This window comes from Poromitra crassiceps (assembly GCF_964638095.1).
Source record: "Poromitra crassiceps genome assembly, chromosome: 11".
Lineage (NCBI taxonomy): Eukaryota > Metazoa > Chordata > Actinopteri > Beryciformes > Melamphaidae > Poromitra > Poromitra crassiceps.
Genome location: NC_139643.1, coordinates 47,956,002 through 47,979,071, shown reverse-complemented (window position 1 = coordinate 47,979,071; position 23,070 = coordinate 47,956,002). Strand labels below are relative to the sequence as shown.

At 47.8% G+C, this 23,070-nt stretch overlaps 1 protein-coding gene across 1 annotated transcript; it reads left to right on the top strand.

Annotated features, from left to right (window-relative positions):
• Window positions 1-6,822: 6,822 nt before the first annotated feature.
• On the top strand, window positions 6,823-22,750 carry tmem170b (transmembrane protein 170B). The gene is made up of 3 exons (XM_083646432.1): window positions 6,823-7,055; window positions 16,299-16,469; window positions 21,529-22,750. The coding sequence occupies exons 1-3, from the start codon at window positions 6,965-6,967 to the stop codon at window positions 21,657-21,659; spliced, it is 393 nt and encodes a 130-aa protein (XP_083502558.1). The 5' UTR covers window positions 6,823-6,964; the 3' UTR covers window positions 21,660-22,750.
• Window positions 22,751-23,070: the final 320 nt, after the last annotated feature.

Sequence of the window (23,070 nt, the reverse complement as noted above, 5' to 3'; positions counted from 1 at the left end):
GAGAGGGAGAGGGAACCAGAAGGGATTAACGTGATCAACCTGTCTAACAGACCCCTGTCTCCAAAAGAAGTCTCCATCCTCTCAAAAGGTTTATCTTTTGTTCCCTTTACTAGAGCGGACCCATTTAAAACTAGAATAGAACTGTTTAAATTCTTAAGAAATGTCAAGCTTCGTGCTTTTTTTGACAAGGGCGCTCCCCACTCACTTTCTCCTCCTTCACAGACTGTCAGCAGTGTACCTGCACCACCCTCCATACCCTCGTTTGGATTGAGGGCTAAAAGTACTTTTGTCCCACCTGTGTTGAACCATTCTGTCGCTACCTTCTGTAGGTTGGTTGAGCAGGACGCGATGGAAACGGTACTGTCAAACAATAAAAAGAGACATTTTTCGAACATTGAACTTGAAGAAAGTAATTCGTTAGTCACACTGTCAAAAGATTCTACCATTGTGATCAGAAATGCGGACAAAGGTGGTGCTGTAGTTATTCAAAACATTGTGTCTTACAGAACTGAGATTCTGAGACAACTTGGGGCATCTGAATTTTACACTCCTTTAATGGGGGACCCTACTGTGAAATTCCTTCAGGAAGTAGAGGCTTTTTTGAGCACTGCATTAACTAATTCTTTCATTAATCAGGATGAACATAAATTTATGCTTCAGAAACATCCTATACGTCCAGTTTTTTACACTCTTCCTAAAATACATAAGAGTTGTGTGGAACCAGTACCTGGCAGGCCCATTGTAGCGGGCACTCAGTCTCTTACAGAACCGATTTCACAATACCTAGATAAACATATTAAATCACTGGTATACCTACTTCCGTCTTATCTGAAAGACACTACAGATTTTCTTAACAAATTGAATTCTATACAAAACATCACTGAAGGCAGTTTTTTGTGCACCATGGATGTGAACAGTCTGTATACTAATGTACCCCATACGGAGGGTTTGGAAGCTCTTACACACTATTTGGACACAAGACAGAACCCTACACCCCCTACTGGTTTTCTAGTGGACCTGTGCAAATTGATTCTGAACAGAAACTACTTTAAGTTTGAAAAAGCGTACTACTTACAATGCCAGGGGGTTAGTATGGGGAGCCCGTGCTCACCAAACTATGCAAACCTTTTTTTGGGCAAATTTGAAGATAACTTTGTTCATCAGAATAACCCCTTTGGTGCCTTTTTTGAGTGTTGGTTCCGTTTTATTGATGATGTATTCTTTATTTTCACTGGGTCTCTCATCCAATTAGAAGAGTTCAAGTTATATATTGATTCCAGATTACCTTCTATAAAATTTTCGCTTGAATATAGCCTTGATTCAGTGTCCTTTCTGGATGTTTGTGTGAAAAAATCTGATCTCCTCTTGACCAAGGTCTACAGGAAAAAGACAGACAGAAATAGTTTTTTAGACTTTACTAGTTATCATCCTCCCAGTCTTAAAAGAGGTTTACCTTATAGTCAGCTCTTAAGGGTCAGAAGAATTTGTAATCGAGATATTGATTTCGATGAACAAGCTGCTGAACTGTGTGCTCGCTTTAGAGCGAAAGGTTATAGTAACAGTGTTCTGGATAACAGCCTCCAGCGGGTTAAAAACTTGAATAGAGAGGACTTATTGGTGCCCAAAACCCCCTCTGCCCAGAGCTTTAATATGGTTTGCGCCACAACCTTCTCTCCGGTGTCCCATGACATCAAATCCTGTGTGTTAAAACACTGGCACATATTACGTAGTGACCCCCAGGTGGGCCACGCCTTTGTTAAACCTCCTCTGTTTGCTCATAAACGAGCTAAAAATCTGAGAGATGTACTAGTTAAAGCGGACTGCTACACACCCCCCCTCCATTTTTTATCTAATTTGCCTAATGGTAATTTTCCTTGTTCCAATTGTATTCACTGTAACGCTATGATTAAGGGTGCGACCTTTTTACACCCACACTCAGGGAAGAAATTATTGATCAAAAGTAGGATTTCCTGTAAAACTAAATTTGTGGTGTATCTTTTGAAATGTCCCTGTGGCCTTTGTTATGTGGGGAAAACCACGAGAGAACTTAAAGTTCGCATTTCTGAACATAAAAGCAATATTAGAAATAAAGAGGAAAAGTCGTCTGTAGCCAGACATTTTAATTCATTTGGACACGATGTGTGTTCTCTTAGGTTCCAGGGGATTGAGTCTGTTGGTCCCTTAAAGAGGGGCGGTGACAGAGACAGGGCCTTACTACAAAGGGAGGCATTTTGGATTCATGCCCTACACACAGAACACCCTAAAGGCCTAAACGAGGAGCTACTTCTTAGCTGTTTTCTTTAATATTTTTTCTTGTTCTCTATTGGTGTATTCTTAAGTATGTGGTTGCGATTGTGCTGAGAACATTGGGACCCCTGTGCCTGTTTGCTCCATGTGTGGCTAGCCAACCTCTTACAGTAGCTTGTCACTAGAGCCCCCGTTGTAAGTTCTGGTATAATCATGCTCATTATATACAGAGCCTTATTGTGAAGCACTTCCGTTTGGAGGTCTTTATACAATACTTTTAACTTTTCTATGTATTATTCTAAATGTATTATTTTCAATGTATTACTAAATAGTTCCTTGCCTCTACTCGGGACAAGGCACATTACAAAATGTTTTATTTTATTTTCCTAATTGATTGTACTTCCGGCATGACTGTATATAGCTGTCTTTTTTTGCCTGACACAGCACAACGCTGAGGAAGGTCTCTGACTGAAACGTTCGTTGCTGCTGCCCAGGTGTATTGAGGAGGAAATAAATCAACAAAAAAGACATTTGGAGTGCTGGCTTTTCTCTTGTCAGACTAAACTGTGCCCGGCTTGCCCATTGGGTGGGCACTTTAAGCACTGTGATTGGCTCGAAGGTCAGAACACCGCCAGCTGGCAAAGTTGGTGTAAAAACTAACCAACTGAGTTGTTTAAGCCACCAAATTCTTACTGCTCTGTCATTTATTTTTTCAGACCGTCATCAGATAGCGCGGCCAACTGAATATATTGCAATGCATAGGCTATCCGTTATTATGGTCGTTATAAGCATCACGAAGCGCACGTCCAGTTCAAAGAGAAAAGCTTTCAAGAAGCATCAACTCGACCAGTTCGTTCGTCACTCTTTTAAGTTGTGAAAATGATCTCTCACCCTTAGTCTACAGTTAGTGACAGGGTGAGAGACAGAGATCTTTAAATTGTGAAGATCTCTCACCCACAGGGTTAAGAAAAGCCTGACTGTGGTGACTGAGCACACTTGGGGAAGTAGTTTTCAGCCTATACCTTTTCTTAGCAGTTCCTCTGGTGAACATGTTTTCTCTCACCAGGATCGACCTGGATACATTGAAATGTGATGGAGGAGGGTGGGGGGGGGGCACCTACACACCAATCACGATCCTTTCTCATTATTATATTCTTGTAGTATTGAAGATTAATTTTGGCCACGGAGTAGGCCTTATATATAAAGAAAATATGACGAAGCATAAAGAATTGAATTTGAATGTGTGGTGCTGGGGGGCAAATTGGCTGCTGCTCCCGGGCACTCGCCCGATGCGATATATTAGTCTCGCTGGCCAGCCTCCTCTCCCTTCCGTGAGAGTCGTCTGGCTGCACGGAAACAGACAACTGGGATAAGCCCTCGCCTGCTCTACAGCTGCTCTCCCATTGGAGCGACTGTTTCAGTCGCTGTCGGATGTCCGCTCCCCGCTTATTACAAGCTCCGTCATTGGCTCCGACCATGTCAATCAGAGCGGCTTCCGCTCCCTCCTCCCTGTGTGTCACTGTAAATAGTGCCCTGCTGCCTCAGTGAAAACAACAACGCTAACTAGCTAGCAAGCTAACGGCAGAAACCTACACGCTAGCTCATTGCTACATGCTGAAAATGGCAAGTTGGATTGTTGGAAACTATTTTCCAAGCGCACTGCCGCTAAGCGCCGCCCATCGCAATCCCACTATGGAGACCTGCGCCGCCAGACTCATCTCACGGTAGGGAGGGGAGGCTGGCCAGCGAGACTACGATAATATATGGATAAACCTGTCCCAGAGTCTTAGTTATTATTCTGGCGCTGTAAGGGGGGGCCCTTTATGTATCCAGGCCCAGGGGCCCGTCATGTCATAATCCGCCTATGCCCTTTAACTCTTAACAAAGCTGTAGGTACATGTAATGACTGTAATGATGATTAGTAACTGGTTTACTGTATCGGATGAAAGACTTCCCAAATCTCCACAGAACAAACAACATGGTAGCCCATCAGGGACTCAAAATTTAAAGGTGAAAATCGCAAGATATTCGTAATAACGCTTGGACTACCTATTCTCCTTCTTGCTTTAACTGCCTGTCTGGGCTGTTTTTTAGGTCCTTGGGATAGAGTTTGTAGCTGATATGCAGGAGTTTGGAAGTAGGAAGTAAAATTTCAAAGTTGGAATGTATATAGGCTATGTGGGGAAGTATAATATTTCAGAGAGTTTGGGGTTTAACAACACAATGTAAGTACAAATAATTACATTTGTGTTCTTTGTGGTTACATTGTGTTGTTTAGTACATTATACATCAGGGATATTTTGATTCAGCAGTTACATGGGATTGTTGCGTTTTCCCACAGGTTAGGCTACTGATGTAACTGCGTTAAAGTTACAAATTGATTGCCTTTCTGAAAATGATAACTGCACTTATACTGGAACTGAATTGGAATCACAGGAATCACAGGAGACAGAATTGGGTTCTACTAAATTCCATGAAATTCCACTTCTAAGAGAGGCTGACTTGAGTTTATAAATTATAAATCAAACATTATGAATCAAATAAATGACAGTTAAACAACATTCAATCATAATGTATGTATTTTTTACGATGACATGTTATGCATACCCACCTTTAATAACAAATCCCAGTGCAGTAGTAGGGCCTATTGATAAGTGTAATCTCAGATATCCGGTAAGAAAAACAAACAAAAAACACATTGAATTTCACAGAATTAAATTCAACTTCATGAAATTCCAGTTCAATTCAAATTCCGTTTCCTGTATTTCTTTCAGATTCCAATTTCAATTCCTCGAATCGGTGAGTTCATTCATGAAATTGACCCCGGGCCCCCTGGTGTGAGTCTGCATGGCTCCATATGAAGCCCATGTTCACCTTCACCTCCAGGGGAGATTCCAGGGACTGGAAAGATGTCAGATGTCAGGCATGTTCTCACCCTCTCATCCCTCTGAACTGGGACACGTCTTAAAATACTGCTCTCCTCCGAGGATTGTGCCAGAACATTGAGAGTCTACATAACCCTCCCTCCCTCCCTCCCCCTCCAGCTCTCTGATGCTCCACCGTGTGAGAAGAGATGTCAGAGCGCAACGCTTCACACTATTTAAAATAGCCGCCCGTCACCTGTTCTCACAATCTGTCTTCATCCTATCGGTGCTGACAGTGACAGACCGATTTAGACAATATTTGCCTCAGTTAGCTGTTATGTAAAAACGTTGTAGGACTGTGGCACCCAGAGGCCTAAATTCAAGTCCACCTCAGTCCAAAAAGTTAGGATTTATTTCCACGTTCGGGCTTCTACTTCCAGCTTGTTTGTTTTTTCCTCCAAAATGCGTCTGTGATGCCGGCCTCACTCTCTCTCTCTCTCTTTCTCTCTCACTCACACACACACACACACACACACACACACACACACACACACACACACACACACACACACGTACACACACACACACACACACACACACACACACACACACACACACACACACACACACACACACACACACACACACACACACGTACACACACACACACACACACACACGCACACACACACGCACACACACACACACACACACACACACACACACACACACACACACACACACACACACACACACACACACACTACACTACACTACACTACACACCCTATCCTATCCTATCATATCAGTTCACTTGTCAGGCGTTTTGGGGAGCGAATCAGCACCTCGGCCAGCTCCTGCATCCACCCGTCGTCACGGGCAACGCCCCGGTAGTAGCCTGACACAAATATGAATGGCTTGTTTGCTGTCCCTTTTTTTAAATCTTAAAGGACCGGTTAATAATCACAAAACACCCATTATTCAGCGGATATTTACAAAAGATAGTTAAGTTCACATCTCTCTGATTGGCTGAGTCACGTTCAAAGCCGTTGTAAAAAAAAAAAAAAAAACACCTTGACCACATACATAACAGTTCATGCAGCTAAATAGGATATTAATGCGCTACTAGCCTATGTCAGTGTCGCACTGCCGCTTAGCAACCACGCTTGTTTGGCTGCTGGTCAAGATTAGGTTATATTTATAGGCTACTTATTGGCGGATAAACCGCCCCAAAAATATAATCATTGCTGATTTAAAAACAAAAACAAACAAACAAACAAATTATGTGTGTCTTATAAAGACAATAAGAATACCGTTGATGATAGGCTATATAGCAAACGATTACGCACATTTTCTGCGCAAATCTTTTGTTCCCCATTCATAATGTGGTGCAGCATCATGAGGAAATAGAGTAAACTCGCAGTTCACCGTCAACTCCCCCTTTGAAAGCAGCAGCGATGTGACGACGGGCCCTTTAAGGCTTATTATGATGTAGCGAGGCTGGCCGATGTAGGACGACCCTACCGTGCGCGCTGCTGCTGCGCTCATCCATCCCGCTGCCAGCCATCCCCATCATGGCCTCCACACAGCCGCCGACACCACCACCGAGCATGAAGCGACCCGCCGGCGGCCCTCCTCCTCAAGCCCTTCTTCCCGGAGCGGAGACGGTCGCCAAGCCGAAGCAGAGGCACCGGTAGAGGCGAGGCGAGGCGAGGCGAGCCGGGCGCGCTGGCTCTGTCCGTCCGTCCGGGCCGGGGCGAAGCCACACATGCCACCCCGGTCTCCTCCTCCATGTCCTCGGCTAAAGCCAAGCCAAGTACAGCGATCTGATCCAGAGGGGTGGCGGCACAAACATGACCACGGACAGGGACTATTCTGTTAATCTGTCGGTGCAGCAGGTGCTGAGCCTTTGGGTGCAAGGCACGACGCTGCAGCACTTCACAGGTATGCAGAATGAATGGGTGCTCTCGCTATCTATCCTCTATGTTACTGTTTCTTTCATGTGTTTCGCCCTTAGCAGAAGTCAGAGCATCTAGTGAGTTGTATATACAGTAGCGTGTAACGGTCGCTGTGGGCATCTGTGCGCGTCCATTTTAAAGGGGAATAACCGGCGTATGACACCCACAAACACCACCGAGTGTAGACCCCGAGATGTTATCATCACAGCACCCAGAGAAGGTCGAGGGGCATCTCTATCACTGTGATGCCGCTCCTCTGTCCATGCGTGCGGACTGGAGTCAGTGGCGGACATGGAGAACATCCACAAACATGCTGGCTAATTAATCTTTGTGCTGCGTGAATGCGCCTGGGCTGTGTAGTAAATTAATTGTTGTCATGAATGATCTCCGTTCGCATCACAGACAGCCCCCAGTGCAGCACCTCCCCTCTCCTTTTCTTTTGGCTTGCTTGTTGAGTAGCCTAATCAGAGGCAGTTAGAGCAGTGATTCTTTTTAATATCTAATTTAGCCCACATTTTAGGGCCACAGACTTGATCAGATTTGATCTCTCCGCCCCATATCTGAGAATATATTTTATTTCTATATGATTTTGTCCAGAATTCTATCACTATGTGCCATATAGTTAGAGATATAACAGTGCAACTATGAGCAAAATAGTTCTATAATTCTATATTCTATAATTGTGTTAAAACGTTGTGTCAGTGAAATGGTGAAGTTGAACAATTCATCATTTTGCGGGATGTGGATCCAGTGGAAACCCCTCAAGGACCCCTGGGGGTCCCCCGGACCCCTCGATGAGAACCACTGAGTTAGAGGCATCATCCTCAACTCCGGGACTGGGACAGGCTTTCTGTCTGGGATGGTCGAAGTAGTGTGAGGATGAGGATGGTGATGTGGAGGTGCAGGACTTCGTAGCTTCATCAGATGCACGGTGGTTTCCAGGTGTTCTTGTGTTGCTGTACTTCTGTTAATATGTTGTTGGAATATACTGTAATGATGCATTGATAGCAAGTGTCAGCAGGTAACCGCAGGTAACTTTTTCACGTCAAGGACCCCTAAACTGACACAAATTAGATCACACGGACCCACATCTGATAAGATTTTGTCCCAGGGTCCCCCATCTGATAAGATTTTTGCTTTTAGATGTTTTATTACAGAAAGTGTATGAAACCCATGACCAAACATAGTCATACATTCTGTCATTGTGTTACTTATGGATTGGAATTATAGTGAAAATAAATCATTCCCCCCTTTTCCTGTGGACCCCCCTACCCCCTCAAGGACCCCTGGGGGGGGGGGGGTGCCCGGACCGCACTTCCAGAACCACTGTGACCTCTACAAGCCCGCTGTACCTTGTCTCTTCTCATTAAGAAGTTGCCACACAGCATTATAAATGAAACATTGTTCTCCGGGCGGTTGTTGGTACTCTTGAGTGGTGGTAAAATGCTGAAAAGCGTTAGGATAGCAGCAATGAAAAAAAAAGGGGCAATGCGGACAGGAGGAGAAACAGGAAGCCGCTGCTGTGTCGTAAGAAGACAAGATGACGAGAAACACATGTCTCGAATCCCCCCCCTGCAGAGTGAGAGAGGCAAACGGCAGAGACACACGAGGACATATGGGCATGATAGCCGGCCTGGCACAGAACCATCATGAGAGAGGGAGGGATCGAGCTAACGTCCTGTGTGGAGAAACACATGAAGAAGAAAGAAAAAAGAGGTAGTTAATCTTGCTGAATCAGCAGGAAGCAGATGTGCACGTTACGTTTTGCAGAGTTTGCAGCAGTGATAGGGGGGGGTGGGGTGGGGGGGAGGAGGGTGACTCCCAGACGTTTGGCAGGACGATCCACACTGCCACCCGATCCTGCTCCACCCCATAGTTTATTATACCCACCAGGTGAAAAAGGACCTCCTGAGATATGAGAAAAGGTCAGTGGAGAGAGAGAGAGAGAGAGAGAGAGAGAGAGAGAGAGAGAGAGAGAGAGAGAGAGAGAGAGAGAGAGAGAGAGAGAGAGCGTGTGAGCCTCCAACAACAGCAAGAGAGCAGCTCACACTCACCCAGCACACGGGCGTTTTATTTTATTTTTTAAAGAGGTGACAAACGGCAGCCCTTCCTGCCAGGACCCCGGGCCCTTCCTGCCAGGACCCCGGGCCCTTCCTGCCAGGACCCCGGGCCCTTCCTGCCAGGACCCCAGGCCCTTCCTGCCAGGACCCCGGGCCCTTCCTGCCAGGACCCCGGGCCCTTCCTGTCAGGACCCCGGACCCTTCCTGCCAGGACCCCAGGCCCTTCCTGCCAGGACCCCGGGCCCTTCCTGCCAGGACCCCGGGCCCTTCGTGCCAGGACCCCGGGCCCTTCCTGCCAGGACCCCGGGCCCTTCCTGCCAGGACCCTTCCTGCCAGGAACCCGGGCCCTTCGTGCCAGGACCCTTCCTGCCAGGACCCTTCCTGCCAGGAACCCGGGCCCTTCCTGCCAGGACCCTTCCTGCCAGGAACCCGGGCCCTTCCTGCCAGGACCCCGGGCCCTTCGTGCCAGGACCCCGGGCCCTTCCTGCCAGGACCCCGGGCCCTTCCTGCCAGGACCCTTCCTGCCAGGACCCCGGGCCCTTCGTGCCAGGACCCTTCCTGCCAGGAACCCGGGCCCTTCCTGCCAGGACCCCGGGCCCTTCCTGCCAGGACCCCGGGCCCTTCCTGCCAGGACCCTTCCTGCCAGGAACCCGGGCCCTTCCTGCCAGGACCCCGGGCCCTTCCTGCCAGGACCCCGGGCCCTTCCTGTCAGGACCCCGGGCCCTTCCTGCCAGGACCCTTCCTGCCAGGACCCCGGGCCCTTCCTGCCAGGAACCCGGGCCCTTCCTGTCAGGAACCCGGGCCCTTCCTGCCAGGACCCCGGGCCCTTCCTGCCAGGACCCTTCCTGCCAGGACCCCGGGCCCTTCCTGTCAGGACCCCGGGCCCTTCCTGCCAGGACCCTTCCTGCCAGGACCCCGGGCCCTTCCTGTCAGGACCCCGGGCCCTTCCTGTCAGGACCCCGGGCCCTTCCTGCCAGGACCCTTCCTGCCAGGAACCCGGGCCCTTCCTGCCAGGACCCCGGGCCCTTCCTGCCAGGACCCTTCCTGCCAGGAACCCGGGTCCTTCCTGCCAGGACCCCGGGCCCTTCCTGCCAGGACCCCGGGCCCTTCCTGCCAGGACCCTTCCTGCCAGGAACCCGGGCCCTTCCTGCCAGGACCCCGGGCCCTTCCTGCCAGGACCCCGGGCCCTTCCTGTCAGGACCCCGGGCCCTTCCTGCCAGGACCCTTCCTGCCAGGACCCCGGGCCCTTCCTGCCAGGAACCCGGGCCCTTCCTGTCAGGAACCCGGGCCCTTCCTGCCAGGAACCGGGGCCCTTCCTGCCAGGACCCCGGGCCCTTCCTGCCAGGACCCTTCCTGCCAGGACCCTTCCTGCCAGGACCCCGGGCCCTTCCTGTCAGGACCCTTCCTGCCAGGACCCTTCCTGCCAGGACCCCGGGCCCTTCCTGCCAGGACCCTTCCTGCCAGGACCCCGGGCCCTTCCTGTCAGGACCCCGGGCCCTTCCTGTCAGGACCCTTCCTGCCAGGACCCTTCCTGCCAGGACCCCGGGCCCTTCCTGCCAGGACCCTTCCTGCCAGGACCCCGGGCCCTTCCTGTCAGGACCCCGGGCCCTTCCTGTCAGGACCCCGGGCCCTTCCTGCCAGGAACCCGGGCCCTTCCTGCCAGGACCCCGGGCCCTTCCTGCCAGGACCCCGGGCCAATTGCTTAACCGAATGGATTTCCTGTTTATGTTTTGCGCTGTAGTTCCACATCTCATTTCCTCAAAGCTCAGTGTCTCAGCACAACCACAAGAACAAGAGGTGTGTGTGTGTGTGTGTGTGTGTGTGTGTGTGTGTGTGTGTGTGTGTGTGTGTGTGTGTGTGTGTGTGTGTGTGTGTGTGTGTGTAGTATGGTTTGCACAGTCGGACACACCTTACTGCACACACAACGTGTATCTTCTGCCTCTGCACTTTGTTTTGTTTGCGTGCTCTCCATTCCTAGCAGAGGTAGAAGAGCATCTTCACACTTTGGCCAGATATTCTGCTGGTCCTGGATGTCACTGCTATACCTTCACTATACACACATTACCTCTCTTTGTCTCAGGCTGGCTTCACTTGTGAGTCCTCACTTGAATAGGTCTCTCACACACACACACACACACACACACACACACACACACACACACACACACACACACACACACACACAGTACAGTACAGTACAGTACAGTACAGTACAGTACAGTATACCAGTGCTTCTCAAACTTTCGTGGCTTCAGTACCCCCTTTCCCTGATTTCCCCCTTTCTCTCAAGTACCCCCTGTAGTACCTCCACGTACCCGTAGGGGTACGCACACCCCAGTGTTGCAACCACTGCATTATACTGTATCTAAATGTGTGGGACGACACACATACAGTACATGCTAGTCCTGTTTTTCTGCTGTGTCCGAAACGTTTTTCCCACATGCCAAAATCTGGTTTAAAAAGAAAAGAAAAGCCTGGCCATCTAGCGTCTTTTTCTGACCGTTAAATGCTGGAAGTATGCTGGGGAGCGCTGATCTCAGCGCACAATATACAAGGAAGCAGTCTGAAACTAACGTTAGCTCAGTGCGGTAGCTAGCTTGATAGCTGACAGCTAACATTAGCTAACAACACACATACAGTGATTTAGCTCAACACTCACCAGAAATATTAAGTGTCTGGCCAATCTGCTCCCACAATTGAGCCTTTCTGTCTCTGTTGTGATAGTTTCTCCATATGATTAGTTGCCAGAAAAGGAGCACCCGACACCAGCGTCTTTCTGAAAAGTTAAAATATTTTCAGCTGGAAGCGCTGGGAGCTGGCACACAAAAACGCCGGAGCGCTCTGAAAATAGACGCTGGGTGCTGCGCACTTTCTCTAGACGTCCGTGTGCACTCACATATGCTCTCCCCCCATTGGAAACAACTGAAAAAAGACGCTGGACCTGAGGAAAAGACGCTAGGTGGACATGCGGCCTTAAAGTGCACCTAAAAACCTTAAAGTGCACCTAAAAACCTTAAAGTGCACCTAAAAATGGACAAATTGCTATTTCATAATGTCGGTCATCTGGTCATGTGTAGGTCAAGGGTCATTTAAAACTTGATGACTCACTTCATACAGTACAATAGATCAAGTTTGAAATTCATCACTGAGTTCATGAAGAATTCAATCAATCTGTAACTGTAAAAGTTGACTCGTTGATTTAGCCGCCAAAGACAGACTTTACTGGCATTTGGGCCTTGCCGGGTGTTAACTTCACACCCGGGCTGTTAGTAGTTTCTTTCAGGGTGTCGTGTTACTTGTGGCGGTCAGAGGACACGACTGTGGTGGTGTTTTGTGGGACATGTCCTCCACTCCCCCCTACTCGCTCTCATGTGGAGCGTCCTGTCAATCCGTCCGGGCTTCAGTTGGGCGACAGGTGCCTGTAGACGAGAGCCCGGACCTGGTGCGGAATTCTAATGGATCTCCCTCTCTATCTCACCCTGTCCCGTCCCAGACATCTCTCTCTGCTGGGCAGATGATGCTGATGGGAAGATAGTGCTGGATGGATGGCTGGATGGTGGCTCTTCACTGTGGCCTTGGTGGGGACCATGTGTGATGTCACTGTGTGCCAGTCAGGCAGAACAAAGAGCTGTTGTGTTACGGCGCTGTCACATCTCTCTCTGCCCGGCCCGGCAGCTGACGGCCCGATCAATACTGGAGGTGTAGGCACTCAGAGTAGAGTAGACTGTGCACCACCAACAAGGTTAAACGGATATGCTAAAAAAGAGTTGCCTCCGGGGGGGAAGTTTGTATCGGAAAATACTTTGGAATCGAATGCTCAGAACGGGGCTTCAAATACTTCCATCCCACAGTAGCTAGTTCCATACAGTTCCTCATACCCACTTAGACATTAATGTGGAAAATTGAAGTTCCATTGGTTGGCATTTCATAATCAATAAGCTATAATTGCATAACACAGAATTAATTGGTATGAGTTATTAGGCATATGCAGACACGGTCAGACACTACAGAGAGGCATTGAGGAGATTTCTCCCCTCTGCTCAAGCCTTGGAACAGTGCAAGACTTACCCGCTCTGTCGTAGATATCCTGTATCGTGACACCAGTTGTTGGTATAAACACCATTTCTACAACAGACATGCTCAATATAGGCCTAATTTTTGGTTCCCAAAATCGTTAAAGAAATTAGGCGTAGGGTCTTTAAATTCAAAGCCGCATTTGATTGGAACAAACTGCCTTGATTCTCTCCAATCTACTGTATCTCTTCGCTTTGGATTTTTAGTACTGCATTGTTTGCTCATCTGAAAACTTATTTCTAATTGTGTTTATTGTTAGAAATGCTTTGTGGGGTGCTGGAGGTTGTGAGTGTGTGGGTGCTGTATTTGTACGCGTCTGTAATTCTCTTTAGTTGTTATATTGTCCTCGAAAACGAGATGATTTATCTCAAGGAGGTTTTCCTTCAATAAAGTTCAATGTCACGTTTCCTGTTTACGTCCCATCGTCCAAAACACAACAAGACTCGGTCCCTTTTTGCGTGACATTCCACCGCTTCGGACCGGTCGTTCATGGTCGTTATCCTTCTAACACCCCCCAGTTCCATCTCTTCTTCTCTCCTGGAATAATCTCCTGGCCAACTGGCTTTTCCCCTGCTCCTACTGTGCCAGTGGCGCCCTCTCTGGCCAAGTGTGACGAGGCCCTGGCTCTCTCTATGCAAAGCCCGTCTGTGAGAGCCGGCGGCCCACGAAAAGAGTGAAGAGAGGGATGAGGAAGAGGAAGGGAGAGAGGGATGAGGAAGAGGAGAGAGGGATGAGGAAGAGAGAGGAGAGAGGGATGAGGAACAGGAGGAGAGAGGTCGAATAGGGCGCGCTCTCTGTGCAGGCTGACCTCTGGTTCGGGTCAGCCTACTTCCTCTGGAAAGCTGCTTACTGTTTGTTTGCTTGTTTGTTTATTTGTTTTTGTGCCACAAAATCAATGCTTAAGGCGAGGCTGTCTGCACCTCTAGGGAATAGGATGCGTGATATGTGTTGTTTGTCGGAGCTCCATCGCTGCATAATTGGATGATTGTTGGCGATTTGGGTTTAACGGAACAACATTTTTGAACAGAACATTTATGGGGGCGGGGCTTCTGCCGCAGTAAACCAAAGCGATGTGGGGTCGTGTGAGGTACTCGCTGACAGTCGGTGGACTACATGCAGTGGAACGCAGCCGGCAGCAGCCCCAGTTTGGAGGTATGGAGACCAGCCGCGTCAGGCGAGTACCAGAGCTGTCTGCTCTGCTGAGTGTGAATGAATGGGGTCACGAGCAACAACGAGAAATAACAGAAGAAGAAGAAACATAAAATGCTTCCATACTGCAGCTCACCTGGCGTAATGCAAGTCTCCACAAGCCCGGCCCGAGATGCCAAGTTGACACGAATAGATGTCATTTACAGCGTTTTTAGTTGAAATATAGCCAGGTGCCATGAGCACCTGGCTCCAGTCCAGATTTGATTATTTACTGATTTATTATTATGTGGTGACTTGGATTATGCCATGTGAGCAGCATGGAAGTGTTTTTATGTTGTTGTTTTTTGCTGTATTTTGCTCATGACCCCATTCACACTCAGCAGACAGCTCTACAAGCACCACACCACGCCAGCTGCATTCTACTGCATGTAGTACACTGACGACACTTAGCACTGTTGCCTCACAGCAAGGAGGTCCCGGGTTCAAACCCCCGGTCCATCCCGGGTCCATGCTGTGTGGAGTTTGCATGTTCTCCCCCCGTGTTCGTGTGGGTTTTCTCCGGGTGCTCCGGTTTCCTCCCACCACCTAAAGACATGTATGTTAGGGTTAACACTCCTGTCAGTGCCCCCTGACCAAGGCACTGGCAAAAGACCTGGAGTTGGCCCCCGGGCGCTGCACTGCAGCTGCCCACTGCTCCTATAGTTCTAGTTCTAGTAGAGGATGGGTCAAATGCAGAGGAATAATTACCCCATGGGGATAAATAAAGGATAACTTAACTTAAGACTGTCGGCAAGTACCTCATATAACCCCACGTAAAAAACAAAACGAACTATCCCTTTAGTTTAAACCACCGCAAAACGTTCATGTGAGAGGTATTGTTTGGTAAAAGATATTCCATTCGGCGCAGTAATGTGTTTCTCCTCTGCGCTCCGGCCTGGAGTTCAGGCTAAAGTGAGGCTCTGAGAGCGCTGTGGTACATCTCACCTCAGGTCCATCATTAGCACGCCCGGCTGCCTTCCTGATGAGCCCTAACGTGGCTGTGTGCGGCCGGCCGCCTGCTGTAGATTGAAATCCTCCCCGCCTGGCAGAGAGGTGTGCAGCTCCCATCCCTGCCTGCGTCCCCGAGCTGTTTAGCCGCTACCGCTAGCTCTGCTTTCTGAGCCGAGCAGCGCTGCGATGTAAACCGCATCAGCCAATCTGTCAGCGGCGATATTATTCAACGTTATCTTTTATCGTCTTCCGGTGGAGTCATATATCGCGATGATAAGATGATGTAATATAGTGACGGGCAATTATCCTGTAAACAAGGACTTTGCATTTTAAATAATCAGGTAGGGTCGGAATATTATTTGAACATTTCAGTTTTGTTTCATGTCACATGTTAATATTACCATTCAGTTCAATGAACAATTGAACATGTGATTTTGCATATGTGAGCCATTTTAGATTGATTTCTTTTTTTATTCCTGACTGTCTTATTCTTGATGTCTGCAATAATCCTTCGATCAATACATTTTCATCTTGTCTTATCTTAGCCCGTTATGGCCTAACTAACCGACAAGCAGTGTGCAACAGCAGTGTAAATATCCTGCCTGCCTGTCTCTCAAGGCCTTTTGAGCTGTCGAGTGGCCCATCTGTTCACTCAGAGATTCTTGGAAGACATTGACATCCGTAGAACCTTTTTTGAATCAGACTGTACTTGTCTAACCTGTGTTGTGAGGTCCCCCCGCAATTGGGGATCGAACTCGGAAACCTCCGGCATGGGACGTGGATGCTCTAGCACGGAGGCGAACATCCACGGGCTCTAGCGTCTGTTGCGATCTCGGGGGGAGGGAGGTTTACTCACTGCACAGCAGCGCTACCTGCTGGCCACCGTTACACTTGCGTCGGGCCATATCTGATCTCTCCTGTCTGTCTGTGGTGTGGTTTCTCTCCCCTGCTGGCAGAGATGTGGTACTGGGTGTTCCTGTGGTGTCTGTTCTCCTCGCTCTTCGTCCACGGGGCGGTGGGCCTGCTCATGTTGGTGATGCTGCAGCGCCACAAGAGGGGCCGCCTCATCACCCTGGTGCTGGTCAGCGTGGGCTTCCTGGCCTCGCTGTCCGGAGGGGTCGTCACCAGTAAGTCCACTCTTTTTCTTTTTTAATATATTATTTCCTCTTTTTTGTTCTTTAGACACTGACCTGTGACCTCGCAACGCTCACACCCGCCCAACCAGAGACAGACAGGAAGTGAGAGAGAGAGAGAGAGAGAGAGAGATGAGGATGGAGAGACTTTCTGTGTCAACTGTCAACCGAAGGAAGAATGGAGTTGACAGAGAGAGAGAGAGAGAGAGTGACAGAGGGAAAGAGGGAGGGAGCTCATTCACCTTATGTTCAGACGTGGGGGTGGGCCAAATTCTTCCGGGTCGTGTTAACACTTCCGGCGGTCACGGCGCCAAATATGAAAGAACGTCATGAAGAAGAGAGTTGTTTTTGTAGCGGACAGTGCAGGGGGTAAAACAAAGAACGTAGCCTACTACTTTGAGCTCGGTACACAGCAAGCAAGCGGAGTATCCACTGTTAGCCAGGTCAGATAACGTTATCGTCGACAATGCCGAGCACTTTCTTGTAAAACATACCTGGACTCCAACAAAGAAAGCTTCAGATAGTTTTCTCTCCTCCGAGCGCTCGAGCCACTTACGTCTATAAGACCCGCAGACGTTAACGTAATTTCCCCTGGAATGCGAGACTTAACGAGCCAGTTACATGACGTTGCATTCTTAGACATGGCCGTTTGCTTTTATTTGGTATGTTACATACAATTGGCTAAATTATTAGTTAATTCAGAGTTAGATGATATTGGAGCCGCCGGCCATTTTATTTTTTATTTTTTTTTAGCCGGAAGTCGTCAAACGACCACACAACCGGGTCAAATGGGCGTGGCTACATAAGGTGAATAGACTGTATAAAAATATGGACGTCAACCATTGGTTTGTGGACTCCTATTTTGAAGCATCGAGTTTGGCTTCTTTTATTTTTTTATTTTTTTTTCCCAAAGCTGCTAGCACGACACCTCACAGAGCCGCTTGCCTATTGGTCCATGATCGGTGAGCTGCACGATCATTGGACAGTGTCCAGTGACAAAATGAACATGATGTTGTATTGAAGACTTGAAACGACAGTAGCGAAAGAGACCATAAACTCATTAGGAAAGTATTTTCTCAGGTAATAATAAATCAAGTGGGGTCATTTTCCCATTGTCTTCCATACAATTGGACTTCTTTTACACAACCAACGGAGTCGCCCCCTGCTGACCATTAGGAAGAATGCAGGTTTAAGGCACTTTCCATTTCAGTCGCTTTTGATTTTTCACTCGTGAAGGTTGCCCCTTGGGAGGGAGAGAAGGGAAAGAGGGAGAGGAAGACAGAGAGAGAGAGAGCGAGAGAGAGAGAGAGACAGAGAGAGAGAGAGAGAGAGAGAGAGAGACAGAGAGAGAGAGAGAGAGAGACAGACGGAGAGTGAGAGAAAGTGACAGAGAGAGAGAGAGAGAGAGAGAGAGAGAGAGACAGTGACAGAGAGAGAGAGAGAGAGAGACAGACGGAGAGCGAGAGACAGTGACAGAGAGAGAGAGAGAGAGAGAGAGCGACAGGTGGCTTTCCATCCACCTGTTCTTATGTGCATTTAAAAAACCTGATCAGAATCAGAATCACCTTTATTGGCCACGTATGTACGCATACAAGGAATTTGACTCCGGTTTGCGGTTTGCTTTGCAAAGAAAGGTATGCACAAGTTAAAAACAGGCAGGGCAAACGTTTACATTTAGACATTAGCAAAAATGTACAGTGACTACTATACATAAGTGTGGTGTAAAGTGTCTGTTTTAAATATGTATATATGAGAAAGAATGTACATGTACAGTACATGATGTATATGATATTGGAGCAGATCAAAGAAAAATCTTTCACGTCTGGAAAGAAGCACCAAAGTTGGCGATCGAGGGGCCAAGCCGCAACGGCGGTTTGTCGTTTTGTGCATGGAGGGACCGTCGTCGTATAAACAGGATCTCAATCTGAGTGTATACAGCCATGAGTCTGGCGTCACTCCACCATGCACAAGGCATCAATATGAGCTTTGCATTGTGTTTGGTTCAGTCCACGCACGCAGCGCGCTGGAGCGTGCTGCTCGCAGGCCCAGGGTGTGTAAATAGACCTACATCTCTCTCAGCTCTGGAGGGCAGCAACAACCGAATGAGTCACTCTCAATCACAGATGCAAGCTGGGCCCCGAAATAGAAAGAGACTTTATAATTAATGCGTAGCAAGCAGGGCGAGCTGGCACCCCAACCGCCCCCACCCTCACCCCAACCTCACCCCAACCGCCCTCCACCTGACCCCAACCGCCCTCCACCTGACCCCATGTGTGTATACACTCGATTGGTTGAAACGGTGTGTGCAGCGGGGCAGAACAAGATGACAGTCTGAGCCCAGCACAAGTGAAGGAGAGGTGATAGAAAGGTGAGGCGTTGACTTGACGGGCAACTTTATCTGTCCGTTTTACATTCTAGACTCAGTACTTTGTTGCCATAGCAACTTAGTTGTTTGGTATTTGTCTCAATAGAAAAGACAGGATAAAATGCATGACAAAAACACCTGACATGACCCCCCTCCCATATCCTATCGTTAAAAAACCCAAATGACAAGAATGTACTTAAGAAAGAAAATAATTTCTTTAGTATGTGTTCAACCAAAATGAGGCTGCTCTCTTCTGAGTCTGAGATGATCGAGTACGTCGGCAGGGAGGACGTATTTTTGTCCTCGGAAGGCGGAAGACATGTTGGATCTTCAGGGGGAAAGTGAATGGGGGTTTTAGAATGTGGATTTAGCTTAAATGCATAAAATAAGGTCTGCGGTTAACCAAGGTTTATGGGAGTGGTCATTTGTGTTCAGCAGGATAATCTTCACGAACGTGAATCACTTTGATGACTTTTGAAGCACTTTCTAAGAATCGCTTACCAAAAAAAAAACGCATTTACGTGTCATAAGTCATAAAAGCGATTCACATTTGTGAAGATTATTCTGCTGAACCCAAATTACCGCTCCCATAAACTTTTGTTTGTGAACCACAGACCTTATTTTATGCATTTAAGTGAAAACCCCCATTGACTTTTCCCCAGTAAGATCCAACATGCTACTTCCGGACTCAATCCTCTATTTCTTTTTAATGTCTATAGAGTCTATTGACATAAAAAAATAGTTCTCTTGCTGTCTGTCTCCATGGCGATGTTCCAAACGTCATATTGAGAGGATAAGCATGACAGACTCTCATAGGAAGAGTGGTGTCAGTATGTGGGCAGACATTCAATAACAACCCCGCTAGCTGTGTGCATGGAGCCACTGATGACTGCTGCTGCTGCCATCTTTCAACCGTTGAAATAATCACAGACAGAAAGCGTCACTGGACACTTGGCTGCCAGCGGAAGACGAGCAGGAAGGATGCTCTTGTGCCCCTCGTTATAAAGGCACAGTCTGTTGTCATGGTGACGGGCCGTGACACTGACAGACAGACAGTTTGCCTGCTCGCCCGTCTGTCTACTCGCTGTGTGGTCACTCAATACCTTTAAAGGAACACTCCGCCCATTTTCAACCAGCTTTGTATCATTAGAACATCAGTAGTATATCAGAAAACTGTAAACTGTTTTTAAGTCTGTCATTTAATTTGACAGCTATTGAGTGTTAAAGTGTGGACCAGTGACATCACTGGTCCACACTAACTCAAATTAATAACTCATTAACTCAAATCAACTCTCAATAACTGTCAAACTAGATGAATGATGAATAGTTTGACAGTTATTGAGAGTTGATTTTAGTTAATGAGTTATTCATTTGAGTTAGTGTGGACCAGTGATGTCACTGGTCCACACTTTAACACTCAATAACTGTCAAATTAAATGACAGACTTCAAAACCGTTTACAGTTTTCTGATATACCGTACTACTGATGTTCTAATGATACAAAGCTGGTTGAAAATGGGCGGAGTGTTCCTTTAAGTAACGACTGAACGAACCCGGTATCGAGTAGTATTGACACTTCTCCAGTCAAACGACACCTGCATACGATCCTTTTTGTACACAGATCTAGAAAGAAAAATACTATTTGTATGGTTTTGCTCGCAGCCAATCACTGCAAGCGTTCTTCGATTGAATGCGCCGTGTGATTGGCCCGGCTACTGCAGCGGCTACAAGCCGTACCGTCTGTGGTGAAGTGGAGTGCGTTGTATGCGATGATGGAGTTGGCAGTTGGGCGTGCCGAAATGCCACCGAAACGTTTAAAAAGTACTGTATTGATATCGGTATCACTTTAGGCTACTACTATAGTACCTGTACCAATACTTACCAGTACCAATACTTACCAGTACCAATACATACCAGTACCAATACTTACCAGTACCAATACTTACCAGTACCAATACATACCAGTACCAATACTTACCAGTACCAATACATACCAGTACCAATACATACCAGTACCAATACTTACCAGTACCAATACATACCAGTACCAATACATACCAGTACCAATACTTACCAGTACCAATACATACCAGTACCAATACATACCAGTACCAATACATACCAGTACCAATAGTCTATTGGAACAGCCAGCGATGTACTTACCAGTACCAATACTTACCAGTACCAATACATACCAGTACCAATACATACCAGTACCAATACTTACCAGTACCAATACATACCAGTACCAATACATACCAGTACCAATACATACCAGTACCAATACTTACCAGTACCAATACCTACCAGTACCAATACTTACCAGTACCAATACATACCAGTACCAATAGTCTATTGGAACAGCCAGCGATGCACCGATTTTGAAATTCTGGGCCGATATGTTTAAAATAACAATTTGGCTGATAGCCAATGTTGTTTTTATTTCATTAGCTATGCTGTAGGCCTGCCAAATTGATGTGACACACCAGATAAACATCTTCATTTGCCGATGGCAGTCAGCAAGACTCTTGAGTACCACCAGGTGGAGCCTCGCGGACCACCAGTGGTCCCGGGACCACATTTTGGGAACCACTGTTTGAAACGATGCCCAGCCCTAACGTCCATGCTTATTGTGTGTGTGTGTGTGTGTGTGTGTGTGTGTGTGTGTGTGTGTGTTTCGCTCCCTCAGGCGCGGCAGTGGCGGGGGTGTACCGCGTGGCGGGGAAGGACATGGCCCCCCTGGAGGCCCTGGTGTTCGGCGTGGGCCAGACCACGCTCTCCGCCGTCATCTCCTTCTCACGCATCCTGGCCACTCTGTGAGCCACACGGACGGACCAATCAGAGGACAACACAGCAGACACCGCGGAGGAAGAGGAGACAGACAGGCAATGAATCCAGCCAATCAGAGACTTTACGGCTGTGTCGAAAAAGGGTTTGAAGTGAAAGTTAGAGGATGGAAAAAGCTCTGGACGTTTTGGGGTTGAATGGAGGAGAGAGGGGGAGAGAGAGAGAGAGAGAGTCCCCTAGTGGCTCTGTTCTGTTACTGCGCACAATCACAAGAGCCCCTTCAGTGTGGTTCAGAGGGAACTCGGTGCAGGCCGGTTGTCTTTGCGTCACAGGGCAGCAGCAGTACTAACGAGCAGGACGAGACGTCGGCGCCATCCTCAGCTTGTGTCGAGCGACGGCACATTCTGGACTGAAAGCCATTGTTTTTGTCCTCCAGAGACTTACATCGCTTCTTTGTGCCAACGGCCCTCTGGGACATCCGGATGCCTTTGTGGCCGTCTCCACTGACTCTTCAAGGCTTTCTGTTGCACTCGTAGGGGGAAGGGCGGGCTTATAAAGAAGTGAACAAAACAAACGAACAAACACACAAGAAATTACGAGCTGTAATTAATTGTGATGATCTCGTGATGATCGTAATGCACTTTAGGTGCCGCTGTGAGAGCAGAAGTTAAGCAGTGAGGGGTTGTCTGGAGCAGTGGTTCCCAAACTGTGGCACGCGTACCCCTAGGGGTACATGGAAGGTACTACAGGGGGTACTTGAGAGAAAGGGGAAAATGGAAAAAAATCTAAGTATAAATCATGAAAATAAATGAAACATTCACATAAAGCGAGTGACTAATTGCAACTCTTCCACCCAATTTCTTATTTAGTAATGCTATATTCTTTTCCAAGCAAAATCTGGTAGTTTGGTAAAGAGGGTATTTGGATTCAGAAATCAGGGGTACTGAAGCCCAAAAGGTTTGAGAACCACTGGTCTAGAGTGTTGCCACCCAGCAGTGTTCATCATCAGCAACTTTTTTTTTCCAGTGTTGAGATCAGCCTCGCCCTCGACCCAACTAGGTCTTCTCAACTTTCCAGTACAGACGATCATAAGCATTCCTGATTCGTAAAGTGGTTTGACGACGGCTGCGATGCTATTTCACCGACCTATCCTCAATAGCAGGATGCGGCTTTTGAAACGTGCACTTTCTTAACCCATTGATACCTGATGCAGCGTTTGCGTGTATATCCCTCATTTGTGTGCGTATCCCTTTAAGACCGCGAACCGCGTCAACGCGGTTCGCGGTCTTAAAGGGATACGCACACAAATGCTGCATCAGGTATCAATGGGTTAAATGTCGGAAATCCCCCGCGATATGCCTAAGAGGAAGACACGAGGAAAAGTCCTAAGTACTGCAAATACTTTAAAAAAAAAATGGGTGCTTGGTTGAATTTGCCTTGAGCG